Source organism: Ranitomeya imitator, chromosome 6, assembly GCF_032444005.1.
Source record: "Ranitomeya imitator isolate aRanImi1 chromosome 6, aRanImi1.pri, whole genome shotgun sequence".
In the NCBI taxonomy this organism is placed as follows: Eukaryota; Metazoa; Chordata; class Amphibia; order Anura; family Dendrobatidae; genus Ranitomeya; species Ranitomeya imitator.
In genome coordinates, this window is record NC_091287.1 from 4,109,097 (window position 1) to 4,124,917 (window position 15,821).

At 46.0% G+C, this 15,821-nt stretch overlaps 1 protein-coding gene across 1 annotated transcript in view; it reads right to left on the minus strand.

Annotated features, from left to right (window-relative positions):
* Positions 1 to 15,821, minus strand: part of LOC138642333 (SCO-spondin-like) — a 410,056-nt gene that overhangs the window by 75,114 nt on the left and 319,121 nt on the right. Inside the window, exons 86-88 of the mRNA XM_069730432.1 lie at positions 12,031 to 12,183; positions 11,907 to 11,953; positions 11,448 to 11,618 (exon numbers count right to left, since the gene is read on the minus strand). Coding sequence (XP_069586533.1) covers positions 11,448 to 11,618; positions 11,907 to 11,953; positions 12,031 to 12,183 — 371 coding nt within the window. The remainder of the gene's footprint in view (positions 1 to 11,447; positions 11,619 to 11,906; positions 11,954 to 12,030; positions 12,184 to 15,821) is intronic.

A 15,821-nucleotide genomic window follows, 5' to 3' on the forward strand; every position in this document is an offset into this window, starting at 1 on the left:
CATGTATGACTGATGACATCACTACAGGACAGGTACATGTATGACCGATGACATCACTACAGGACAGGTACATGTATGACCGATGACATCACTACAGGACAGGTACATGTATGACCGATGACATCACTACAGGACAGGTATATGTATGACTGATGACATCACTACAGGACAGGTACATGTATGACCGATGACATCACTACAGGACAGGTACATGTATGACTGATGACATCACTACAGGACAGGTATATGTATGACCGATGACATCACTACAGGACAGGTATATGTATGACCGGTGACATCACTACAGGACAGGTACATGTATGACCAGTGACATCACTACAGGACAGGTACATGTATGACCGGTGACATCACTACAGGACAGGTACATGTATGACCGGTGACATCACTACAGGACAGGTACATGTATGACCGGTGACATCACTACAGGACAGGTACATGTATGACCGATGACATCACTACAGGACAGGTACATGTATGACCGGTGACATCACTACAGGACAGGTACATGTATGACCGGTGACATCACTACAGGACAGGTACATGTATGACCGATGACATCACTACAGGACAGGTACATGTATGACCGGTGACATCACTACAGGACAGATATATGTATGACCGGTGACATCACTACAGGACAGGTACATGTATGACCGGTGACATCACTACAGGACAGATATATGTATGACCAGTGACATCACTACAGGACAGGTATATGTATGACCGAAGACATCACTACAGGACAGGTATATGTATGACCGGTGACATCACTACAGGACAGGTATATGTATGACCGATGACATCACTACAGGACAGGTACATGTATGACCGGTGACATCACTACAGGACAGATATATGTATGACCAGTGACATCACTACAGGACAGGTATATGTATGACCAGTGACATCACTACAGGACAGGTATATGTATGACTGGTGACATCACTACAGGACAGGTACATGTATGACCGATGACATCACTACAGGACAGGTACATGTATGACCGATGACATCACTACAGGACAGGTACATGTATGACCGATGACATCACTACAGGACAGGTATATGTATGACCAGTGACATCACTACAGGACAGGTATATGTATGACCGATGACATCACTACAGGACAGGTACATGTATGACCAGTGACATCACTACAGGACAGATATATGTATGACCAGTGACATCACTACAGGACAGGTATATGTATGACCGATGACATCACTACAGGACAGGTACATGTATGACCGGTGACATCACTACAGGACAGGTACATGTATGACCAGTGACATCACTACAGGACAGATATATGTATGACCAGTGACATCACTACAGGACAGGTATATGTATGACCGATGACATCACTACAGGACAGGTACATGTATGACCAGTGACATCACTACAGGACAGATATATGTATGACCGATGACATCACTACAGGACAGGTACATGTATGACCAGTGACATCACTACAGGACAGATATATGTATGACCGATGACATCACTACAGGACAGGTACATGTATGACCAGTGACATCACTACAGGACAGATATATGTATGACCAGTGACATCACTACAGGACAGGTATATGTATGACCGATGACATCACTACAGGACAGGTACATGTATGACCGGTGACATCACTACAGGACAGGTATATGTATGACCAGTGACATCACTACAGGACAGGTATATGTATGACCGATGACATCACTACAGGACAGGTACATGTATGACCGATGACATCACTACAGGACAGGTACATGTATGACCAGTGACATCACTACAGGACAGGTACATGTATGACCGATGACATCACTACAGGACAGGTATATGTATGACCGATGACATCACTACAGGACAGGTACATGTATGACCGATGACATCACTACAGGACAGGTATATGTATGACCAGTGACATCACTACAGGACAGGTACATGTATGACCGATGACATCACTACAGGACAGGTACATGTATGACCGATGACATCACTACAGGACAGGTACATGTATGACCAGTGACATCACTACAGGACAGGTACATGTATGACCGGTGACATCACTACAGGACAGGTATATGTATGACCAGTGACATCACTACAGGACAGGTATATGTATGACCAGTGACATCACTACAGGACAGGTACATGTATGACCGATGACATCACTACAGGACAGGTACATGTATGACCGATGACATCACTACAGGACAGGTATATGTATGACCAGTGACATCACTACAGGACAGGTACATGTATGACCGATGACATCACTACAGGACAGGTACATGTATGACCGATGACATCACTACAGGACAGGTACATGTATGACCGATGACATCACTACAGGACAGGTACATGTATGACCGGTGACATCACTACAGGACAGATATATGTATGACCGATGACATCACTACAGGACAGGTACATGTATGACCGATGACATCACTACAGGACAGATATATGTATGACCGGTGACATCACTACAGGACAGGTACATGTATGACCGATGACATCACTACAGGACAGGTACATGTATGACCGGTGACATCACTACAGGACAGGTACATGTATGACCGGTGACATCACTACAGGACAGGTACATGTATGACCGGTGACATCACTACAGGACAGGTACATGTATGACCGGTGACATCACTACAGGACAGGTACATGTATGACCGGTGACATCACTACAGGACAGGTATATGTATGACCGGTGACATCACTACAGGACAGATATATGTATGACCGATGACATCACTACAGGACAGGTATATGTATGACCGATGACATCACTACAGGACAGATATATGTATGACCGGTGACATCACTACAGGACAGGTACATGTATGACCGATGACATCACTACAGGACAGGTATATGTATGACCGATGACATCACTACAGGACAGGTACATGTATGACCGATGACATCACTACAGGACAGGTACATGTATGACCGGTGACATCACTACAGGACAGGTATATGTATGACCAGTGACATCACTACAGGACAGGTATATGTATGACCGATGACATCACTACAGGACAGGTACATGTATGACCGATGACATCACTACAGGACAGGTACATGTATGACCAATGACATCACTACAGGACAGGTACATGTATGACCGATGACATCACTACAGGACAGGTATATGTATGACTGATGACATCACTACAGGACAGGTACATGTATGACCGATGACATCACTACAGGACAGGTACATGTATGACTGATGACATCACTACAGGACAGGTACATGTATGACCGATGACATCACTACAGGACAGGTACATGCATGACCGGTGACATCACTACAGGACAGGCACATGTATGACCGATGACATCACTACAGGACAGCTATATGTATGACCGATGACATCACTACAGGACAGGTACATGTATGACCGGTGACATCACTACAGGACAGGTATATGTATGACCGATGACATCACTACAGGACAGGTACATGTATGACCGATGACATCACTACAGGACAGGTACATGTATGACCGGTGACATCACTACAGGACAGGTATATGTATGACCGATGACATCACTACAGGACAGGTACATGTATGACCGGTGACATCACTACAGGACAGGTATATGTATGACCGATGACATCACTACAGGACAGGTATATGTATGACCGATGACATCACTACAGGACAGGTATATGTATGACCGATGACATCACTACAGGACAGGTATATGTATGACCGATGACATCACTACAGGACAGGTACATGTATGACCGATGACATCACTACAGGACAGGTACATGTATGACCGATGACATCACTACAGGACAGGTATATGTATGACCGATGACATCACTACAGGACAGGTATATGTATGACCGATGACATCACTACAGGACAGGTACATGTATGACCGATGACATCACTACAGGACAGGTACATGTATGACCGATGACATCACTACAGGACAGGTACATGTATGACCGATGACATCACTACAGGACAGGTACATGTATGACCGGTGACATCACTACAGGACAGGTATATGTATGACCGATGACATCACTACAGGACAGGTATATGTATGACCGATGACATCACTACAGGACAGGTACATGTATGACCGGTGACATCACTACAGGACAGGTACATGTATGACCGATGACATCACTACAGGACAGGTATATGTATGACCGGTGACATCACTACAGGACAGGTACATGTATGACCGATGACATCACTACAGGACAGGTACATGTATGACCGATGACATCACTACAGGACAGGTATATGTATGACCGGTGACATCACTACAGAACAGATACATGTATGACCGGTGACATCACTACAGGACAGGTATATGTATGACCGGTGACATCACTACAGGACAGGTACATGTATGACCGGTGACATCACTACAGGACAGGCACATGTATGACCGGTGACATCACTACAGGACAGGTACATGTATGACCGATGACATCACTACAGCACAGGTACATTTATGACCGGTGACATCACTACAGGACAGGTACATGTATGACCAGTGACATCACTACAGCACAGGTACATGTATGACCGGTGACATCACTACAGGACAGGTACATGTATGACCAGTGACATCACTACAGGACAGGTACATGTATGACCGGTGACATCACTACAGGACAGGTACATGTATGACCGGTGACATCACTACAGGACAGGTACATGTATGACCGATGACATCACTACAGGACAGGTATATGTATGACCGATGACATCACTACAGGACAGATATATGTATGACCGGTGACATCACTACAGGACAGGTACATGTATGACCGGTGACATCACTACAGGACAGATATATGTATGACCAGTGACATCACTACAGGACAGGTATATGTATGACCGATGACATCACTACAGGACAGATATATGTATGACCGGTGACATCACTACAGGACAGGTACATGTATGACCGGTGACATCACTACAGGACAGATATATGTATGACCAGTGACATCACTACAGGACAGGTATATGTATGACCGATGACATCACTACAGGACAGGTATATGTATGACCGATGACATCACTACAGGACAGGTACATGTATGACCGGTGACATCACTACAGGACAGATATATGTATGACCGATGACATCACTACAGGACAGGTACATGTATGACCGGTGACATCACTACAGGACAGGTACATGTATGACCGATGACATCACTACAGGACAGGTACATGTATGACCGATGACATCACTACAGGACAGGTATATGTATGACCGATGACATCACTACAGGACAGGTACATGTATGACCGGTGACATCACTACAGGACAGATATATGTATGACCAGTGACATCACTACAGGACAGGTATATGTATGACCGATGACATCACTACAGGACAGGTACATGTATGACCGGTGACATCACTACAGGACAGATATATGTATGACCAGTGACATCACTACAGGACAGGTACATGTATGACCGATGACATCACTACAGGACAGGTACATGTATGACCGGTGACATCACTACAGGACAGATATATGTATGACCGGTGACATCACTACAGGACAGGTACATGTATGACCGGTGACATCACTACAGGACAGATATATGTATGACCAGTGACATCACTACAGGACAGGTATATGTATGACCGGTGACATCACTACAGGACAGGTATATGTATGACCGATGACATCACTACAGGACAGGTACATGTATGACCGATGACATCACTACAGGACAGGTACATGTATGACCGGTGACATCACTACAGGACAGGTACATGTATGACCGGTGACATCACTACAGGACAGATATATGTATGACCAGTGACATCACTACAGGACAGGTATATGTATGACCGATGACATCACTACAGGACAGGTACATGTATGACCGGTGACATCACTACAGGACAGATATATGTATGACCAGTGACATCACTACAGGACAGGTATATGTATGACCGATGACATCACTACAGGACAGGTACATGTATGACCGATGACATCACTACAGGACAGGTACATGTATGACCGGTGACATCACTACAGGACAGATATATGTATGACCGGTGACATCACTACAGGACAGGTACATGTATGACCAGTGACATCACTACAGGACAGGTATATGTATGACCGGTGACATCACTACAGGACAGGTATATGTATGACCGGTGACATCACTACAGGACAGATATATGTATGACCAGTGACATCACTACAGGACAGGTATATGTATGACCGATGACATCACTACAGGACAGGTACATGTATGACCGGTGACATCACTACAGGACAGGTACATGTATGACCGGTGACATCACTACAGGACAGATATATGTATGACCAGTGACATCACTACAGGACAGGTATATGTATGACCGATGACATCACTACAGGACAGGTACATGTATGACCGGTGACATCACTACAGGACAGATATATGTATGACCAGTGACATCACTACAGGACAGGTATATGTATGACCGATGACATCACTACAGGACAGGTATATGTATGACCGGTGACATCACTACAGGACAGGTACATGTATGACCAGTGACATCACTACAGGACAGGTACATGTATGACCGGTGACATCACTACAGGACAGGTACATGTATGACCGGTGACATCACTACAGGACAGGTACATGTATGACCGGTGACATCACTACAGGACAGGTACATGTATGACCGATGACATCACTACAGGACAGGTACATGTATGACCGGTGACATCACTACAGGACAGGTACATGTATGACCGGTGACATCACTACAGGACAGGTACATGTATGACCGATGACATCACTACAGGACAGGTACATGTATGACCGGTGACATCACTACAGGACAGATATATGTATGACCGGTGACATCACTACAGGACAGGTACATGTATGACCGGTGACATCACTACAGGACAGATATATGTATGACCAGTGACATCACTACAGGACAGGTATATGTATGACCGAAGACATCACTACAGGACAGGTATATGTATGACCGGTGACATCACTACAGGACAGGTATATGTATGACCGATGACATCACTACAGGACAGGTACATGTATGACCGGTGACATCACTACAGGACAGATATATGTATGACCAGTGACATCACTACAGGACAGGTATATGTATGACCAGTGACATCACTACAGGACAGGTATATGTATGACTGGTGACATCACTACAGGACAGGTACATGTATGACCGATGACATCACTACAGGACAGGTACATGTATGACCGATGACATCACTACAGGACAGGTACATGTATGACCGATGACATCACTACAGGACAGGTATATGTATGACCAGTGACATCACTACAGGACAGGTATATGTATGACCGATGACATCACTACAGGACAGGTACATGTATGACCAGTGACATCACTACAGGACAGATATATGTATGACCAGTGACATCACTACAGGACAGGTATATGTATGACCGATGACATCACTACAGGACAGGTACATGTATGACCGGTGACATCACTACAGGACAGGTACATGTATGACCAGTGACATCACTACAGGACAGATATATGTATGACCAGTGACATCACTACAGGACAGGTATATGTATGACCGATGACATCACTACAGGACAGGTACATGTATGACCAGTGACATCACTACAGGACAGATATATGTATGACCGATGACATCACTACAGGACAGGTACATGTATGACCAGTGACATCACTACAGGACAGATATATGTATGACCGATGACATCACTACAGGACAGGTACATGTATGACCAGTGACATCACTACAGGACAGATATATGTATGACCAGTGACATCACTACAGGACAGGTATATGTATGACCGATGACATCACTACAGGACAGGTACATGTATGACCGGTGACATCACTACAGGACAGGTATATGTATGACCAGTGACATCACTACAGGACAGGTATATGTATGACCGATGACATCACTACAGGACAGGTACATGTATGACCGATGACATCACTACAGGACAGGTACATGTATGACCAGTGACATCACTACAGGACAGGTACATGTATGACCGATGACATCACTACAGGACAGGTATATGTATGACCGATGACATCACTACAGGACAGGTATATGTATGACCAGTGACATCACTACAGGACAGGTACATGTATGACCGATGACATCACTACAGGACAGGTACATGTATGACCGATGACATCACTACAGGACAGGTATATGTATGACCAGTGACATCACTACAGGACAGGTACATGTATGACCGATGACATCACTACAGGACAGGTACATGTATGACCGATGACATCACTACAGGACAGGTACATGTATGACCAGTGACATCACTACAGGACAGGTACATGTATGACCGGTGACATCACTACAGGACAGGTATATGTATGACCAGTGACATCACTACAGGACAGGTATATGTATGACCAGTGACATCACTACAGGACAGGTACATGTATGACCGATGACATCACTACAGGACAGGTACATGTATGACCGATGACATCACTACAGGACAGGTATATGTATGACCAGTGACATCACTACAGGACAGGTACATGTATGACCGATGACATCACTACAGGACAGGTACATGTATGACCGATGACATCACTACAGGACAGGTACATGTATGACCGATGACATCACTACAGGACAGGTACATGTATGACCGGTGACATCACTACAGGACAGATATATGTATGACCGATGACATCACTACAGGACAGGTACATGTATGACCGATGACATCACTACAGGACAGATATATGTATGACCGGTGACATCACTACAGGACAGGTACATGTATGACCGATGACATCACTACAGGACAGGTACATGTATGACCGGTGACATCACTACAGGACAGGTACATGTATGACCGGTGACATCACTACAGGACAGGTACATGTATGACCGGTGACATCACTACAGGACAGGTACATGTATGACCGGTGACATCACTACAGGACAGGTACATGTATGACCGGTGACATCACTACAGGACAGGTATATGTATGACCGGTGACATCACTACAGGACAGATATATGTATGACCGATGACATCACTACAGGACAGGTATATGTATGACCGGTGACATCACTACAGGACAGATATATGTATGACCGGTGACATCACTACAGGACAGGTACATGTATGACCGATGACATCACTACAGGACAGGTATATGTATGACCGATGACATCACTACAGGACAGGTACATGTATGACCGATGACATCACTACAGGACAGGTACATGTATGACCGGTGACATCACTACAGGACAGGTATATGTATGACCAGTGACATCACTACAGGACAGGTATATGTATGACCGATGACATCACTACAGGACAGGTATATGTATGACCAGTGACATCACTACAGGACAGGTACATGTATGACCGGTGACATCACTACAGGACAGATATATGTATGACCGATGACATCACTACAGGACAGGTACATGTATGACCGGTGACATCACTACAGGACAGATATATGTATGACCGATGACATCACTACAGGACAGGTATATGTATGACAGATGACATCACTACAGGACAGGTACATGTATGACCGGTGACATCACTACAGGACAGGTATATGTATGACCAGTGACATCACTACAGGACAGGTATATGTATGACCAGTGACATCACTACAGGACAGGTATATGTATGACCGATGACATCACTACAGGACAGGTATATGTATGACCAGTGACATCACTACAGGACAGGTACATGTATGACCGGTGACATCACTACAGGACAGATATATGTATGACCGATGACATCACTACAGGACAGGTACATGTATGACCGGTGACATCACTACAGGACAGATATATGTATGACCGATGACATCACTACAGGACAGGTATATGTATGACCGGTGACATCACTACAGGACAGGTACATGTATGACCGGTGACATCACTACAGGACAGATATATGTATGACCAGTGACATCACTACAGGACAGGTACATGTATGACCGGTGACATCACTACAGGACAGGTACATGTATGACCGGTGACATCACTACAGGACAGGTACATGTATGACCGGTGACATCACTACAGGACAGGTACATGTATGACTGATGACATCACTACAGGACAGGCACATGTATGACCGGTGACATCACTACATGACAGGCACATGTATGACCGGTGACATCACTACAGGACAGGTACATGTATGACCAGTGACATCACTACAGGACAGGTATATGTATGACCGATGACATCACTACAGGACAGATATATGTATGACCGATGACATCACTACAGGACAGGTACATGTATGACCAGTGACATCACTACAGGACAGGTATATGTATGACCGGTGACATCACTACAGGACAGGTACATGTATGACCGGTGACATCACTACAGGACAGGTATATGTATGACCGATGACATCACTACAGGACAGGTACATGTATGACCAGTGACATCACTACAGGACAGGTATATGTATGACCGATGACATCACTACAGGACAGGTATATGTATGACTGGTGACATCACTACAGGACAGGTACATGTATGACCGATGACATCACTACAGGACAGGTACATGTATGACCGGTGACATCACTACAGGACAGGTACATGTATGACCGATGACATCACTACAGGACAGGTACATGTATGACCGGTGACATCACTACAGGACAGGTACATGTATGACCGGTGACATCACTACAGGACAGGTACATGTATGACCGATGACATCACTACAGGACAGGTACATGTATGACCGATGACATCACTACAGGACAGGTACATGTATGACCGGTGACATCACTACAGGACAGGTACATGTATGACCGATGACATCACTACAGGACAGGTACATGTATGACCGGTGACATCATATGTGACCAGTGACTACCTTCACACGGCTGCAGGTAACACGCCTCGGTCTGCACGCGCTCACTGCGCTCACACTGCCCGTTTGGTCCCTCTGTGTTCCAGGTCCGGCTGCGGAGGCCGGTACCACAGCTGCGGGAGCAGAGACTCCAGTCTGTCCAGCCACAGAGAGCGCTGCCTGCAGACGGGAGACTTATCTGTGTGATCTCCTGATTCCTGCGATCTGCCCCATCACCTGAGCAATCATTTCCTAATCACGCTATAATCATTTCTCTAACATGCCCCATCCTTAATCTGCCCGATCATTACGAAATGCCAGCAAGTCCTTTTGATGCCTCCAGTCCAAGCAATCTGCCTGATCTCTTCACTCAGCCCAATCTCTCTAATCTGCTGGTCATATTCATGCACTGGAAGAAGCTCACACCCATGGCAGATATGATTGACAGCCAGGCTCCACTGAATCAGACAACTCGGACCCCCAGAGACTGCAGATATCAGGCGTGGTCTCACCTTCACACGGCTGGTTGGTACATTCCCGCCTCTCTGTGTCTGGACCCTCACAGTCTGAACCATTGTTCCGGGGGGGAGGGTTGATACAAGCTCGGCTCCGAATCTGAAGGGCGGATCCACAGGTGACTGGACATCCTGACCACGGAGACCATGGGGTCCACGAGCCATTAACTAGGGGGGACACAGAAAGACCAAAGTATTATGGCTTCCCACTGCTGTTCTGGGGAGTCCTGGCTGATGGGAGGCTTTACATAGGAGGTGTGATGTTTCTGAGGGTCCAGTCTAGCGCATAAATGTACATTAGTGCGAGTCGCTGGTCTTATATAAATGTATGTAATTGTGGGCGTGGCTAAGAGGAGCCAGGCTCCACCCCTGAGCTTCCTGGTGTAGATAAATCAGCTCATAAAAGATTTAGAACTTAAACTTCTGAAGTAGAGAAATGTTCTCCGGAGGCCTTACCCCTGCACTCGATGTCCTGGCAGTAATTGCCCTCTGGGGTGCAGATACTGGGGGATAAGACACAGACTGTGAGTGACATAACACGGGGTGACCTGCAGATACAGACGCTGCCACAAGTACTGACCACTGCCGACATTCTCCCACCAGCCACATGTCACCCACATTCCACTCGGAGCCATTGTGTGGGCACAGTGTGGGGCATATCTCCAGATAACATGGGCGAGATTGCTGCTCTGGAGGAGGACACTGACTCCCGACGGACTCCGTTATGGGAGATCTATAAAAAACACAAAAACATGGGTTTAATGAGCGAGTCTCATCATGGGGGCCCTGTCATGTGTTAGGTGCTCATTACGTATTAGGAATCAAAGGTCTTCTATTTAGCCTGTGTATTTTGCTCCTCATATTAAGTGGACTTTGTTTCCTTTTGTGCTGAAGAGGTTATTGACTCTTTGTTTGCTGGTTAGAGACATGCAGCTCATCTCACAGCTGCTCCTGACCTGCTCATTTTCCCACTCTATAAAACCTGGCCAGACCTTCTCATTTCTGCCTGTGAAAGTTTTCTTCCTGGCTTGGTGGAGTTGGTGTGCTGAAGTTGGAGATTGTAGTTGCTGCTGGAGATTGTTGTTTGCTGTTTTGCGTGTATGCCTTATCCATTATCCTGTTCCCATTTGGTTGTACCTTCCCATCCTTCCCTTTATTCATCTCTACTCTTGGTGATAGTTTTTGTATGTAAGTTGTTTTTTGTTATACCGGTTTGCCTTACGTGTTTATACACTAACATACGATATCTGTTCCAGGCCTCTTGGGGGAGAGGGAGGGTACAGCTCAGTACATTAACAGGAGCATAGTAATGTCCGATACCAGGGCCTTTCTACTAGAGATGAGTGAATATTTCAATGTTCGGTTTACGATCGCCGATTTTGCAATATTTGCCGATATATTTGTTGAATAATCATCGAATATAGCCAAATGCCTTTGGAGTCAATGGAAGGCAAAAACATACGCATACAGAACACCTTCAAATGGGCCCAAAAGCTGCCAAAACACATTAAATTAGGGTCAGACAGTAGGAAAGTGGCCTAAATTCACCCACAATACAAATTGTAGCATGGCACTGCAGCAATCAGCCAGGCATCAGGTATCGGGGCCTAGGACAGCATTTACAGCTTCGATTTCAAATTACGCCGAGTTGGGTGAGGGATCGGTGTCGGCCTCCTGTGCTGGGTGAGGGATCGGTGTAGGCCTCCTGTGATGGGTGAGGGATCGGTGTAGGCCTCCTGTGCTGGGTGAGGGATCGGTGTAGACCTCCTGTGCTGGGTGAGGGATCGGTGTAGACCTCCTGTGCTGGGAGAGGGATCGGTGTTGGCCTCCTGTGATGGGTGAGGGATCGGTGTAGACCTCCTGTACTGGGTGAGGGATCGGTGTAGGCCTCCTTGTGCTGGGAGAGGGATCGGTGTAGGCCTCCTGTGATGGGTGAGGGATCGGTGTAGACCTCCTGTACTGGGTGAGGGATCAGTGTAGACCTCCTGTGCTGGGAGCCCTGATACCACATGTAACACCTCTATCTGCTTTCATGCTGAGTCACACTCAGGGGCACAAATATCAGTTTCATAGACCACCATTGTCAGAAAAATCTAAGTATAGTAACACGGGTAGTTGAGTCCAAGGAAGTGGAGGCCTGACAGTCTCTGAGGACTACTCCTAGAGGCAACACGCATTTATAAAAAATAGTGGCACACACCACCAAAGTGGCATCAATGTCACCTCAGTATAGATAGTATAGGGACAGACACATCTTGCACTAGAACCAACTCAACAGATGGAGAGTCCCAATCAAGAGTCTCCACATTTCCCAAAATTTGTGGCAGACACCAAAGTGCCTTCAATTTCACCATAATAGAAATAGCATAATAGGGAGCAACACCTCTTCCACTACTGCCAACCCAGCAGATGGAGACCAACCATGACTGTTCACATTTCCACAAATTTGTGTTAACACCAGCAGCAGGCACAGAAGCCACACTAAAGATATCACAGACTGCAATTACGCAAAATCAATGCAACACACTAAAAAAGACAACATCGCCTAATCTGTCCAGTCTGTGATTGGGGTGCAAAAGTCCTACACTTTCCAGAGACAGCCAGCTGTGCCTATCCGTCAGGACATCACCAGCAGCGCTGAACACGTTCTGAGAAAAAGCTGGCTGCCGGGCATGATAAAACCTCCAAGGCGTGACAGGCGAACTGTGGAGACACAGCATTGTATCTTAATTAATCAAAGGACTATTTTTAGCAAGCCAGGAAGAATAGACTATTATCTATATGTTGACTTTTAAATTTAAGTGTTGATGTCTGGTTGGTCAAGAAAACAGGCTTTTGCCTGTAATGTTGACTTGTATGCTGATTGTCATGGCTCCTGGGTATTAATGCTGCTGGGAGAGCTGCACATAGCAGCAAAGGAGCTGAGTTAAACCCCGGGTTACTAACCTGGTAACCAACAGGACCTGAAATATGTGACAGAGTGGGAGGAGGTCCGGGGCAGAGCCAGACACTGGGGTACAGAGAAGGGATAAACACTAGAGAGTTATCAAATAAGCAAAGATCTGCCTGTTTTGTGGTTCAATAAAGCATTGCCACACTGTTTTACCCTCACCCTGTGTTGTTTGAGTAGCATTATGCCCACGTTAAAGGGGAAGCGGGAGTTCGGCAGGACGATCCCTGGTCCATGTGGACTGGGGCGCCTGCTGACCCCTCGTGTCTCCACACCACTCAGGCCACTCATCCAAACCCTCTCTGATGGTATTGATATTGAGTTCTAGATACTCCTGCACCATCCTCTTCAGTCGTTCACCATGTGATAGACCTGGACTCTGTTGTTCTGGTACATGAGCTGCTCTAAAAAATGTGCTGCAGGACTCACATAAATTGCTTCTACCACTTACACTACTGCTGCTGCTAATGTTTTGGCATTGATAGATTGATGTGCCAAAGGTTGAAAGTCTACAGCTGCAATGCGAACTGTGTGTCTCACTGCTGTCTTGGGGAAACCTCTCTTAAGGTTGTGTAAAAGAGTGTTTATAATAATAATCTTTATTTTTATATAGCGCTAACATATTCCGCAGCGCTTTACAGGTTGCACACATTATCGTCGTTCAATACCCCAGCATTTGCATGTGCCTTTCCAGGGTGTGAAGCATCTGGCAAAATGTATTCTTATAATGTGGATCTAACGGAGTGGCAACCCAGTAGTCAGCACTATTTAGAATCATAACTATACGAGGATCATGTTTCAGATAGTGCAGCAAGAAGGTACTCATATGTCGGGCTCTTCCATAAGGTCCATGTTGGTGGCTGGGTAACACTGATGCTTGTTTCCTCCGTCCCCTCCCGCCAACCACGAACAACAGAAAGGGAATTATTATCCTCTTCAACTTCTGACAGTTGCTCGCCCATCACCTCTTCCTCCTCCATTTGTTCCTCGGCTCTTGTAACTTCACTAACAGTTTGCCTGGTATCTCCAGCCCCCCTCGATCGCAGTAATCCACACTCTTTTGGCACCCGCCTGGGTGACAACACTCTGGAACTTTGAGACAATGTTATCCCTTGCGCATCCTCCTCTGCTTCCTCCGAGACCCCCACCTTCTCCCACAAGCTATTCAAAGTCTTCTCCAGCATGTAGATGACCGAAGCAGTAATGCTGATAAAAGCATTGTCTGCGCTAGCCATCTTAGTAGCCATTTCAAAACTATGGAGAAGGGTGCAGAGGTCCTTAAACTGTGCCCACTCGTAAAACTTGATATGTCCCATGTCTGTACTGCGTTTGCCCAGGCTATAAGACATGGCATACTGTGTCAGGGCTCGTTGTTGCAGCCACAATCGCTGCAACATGTGCAGAGTGGCACATCGCATATC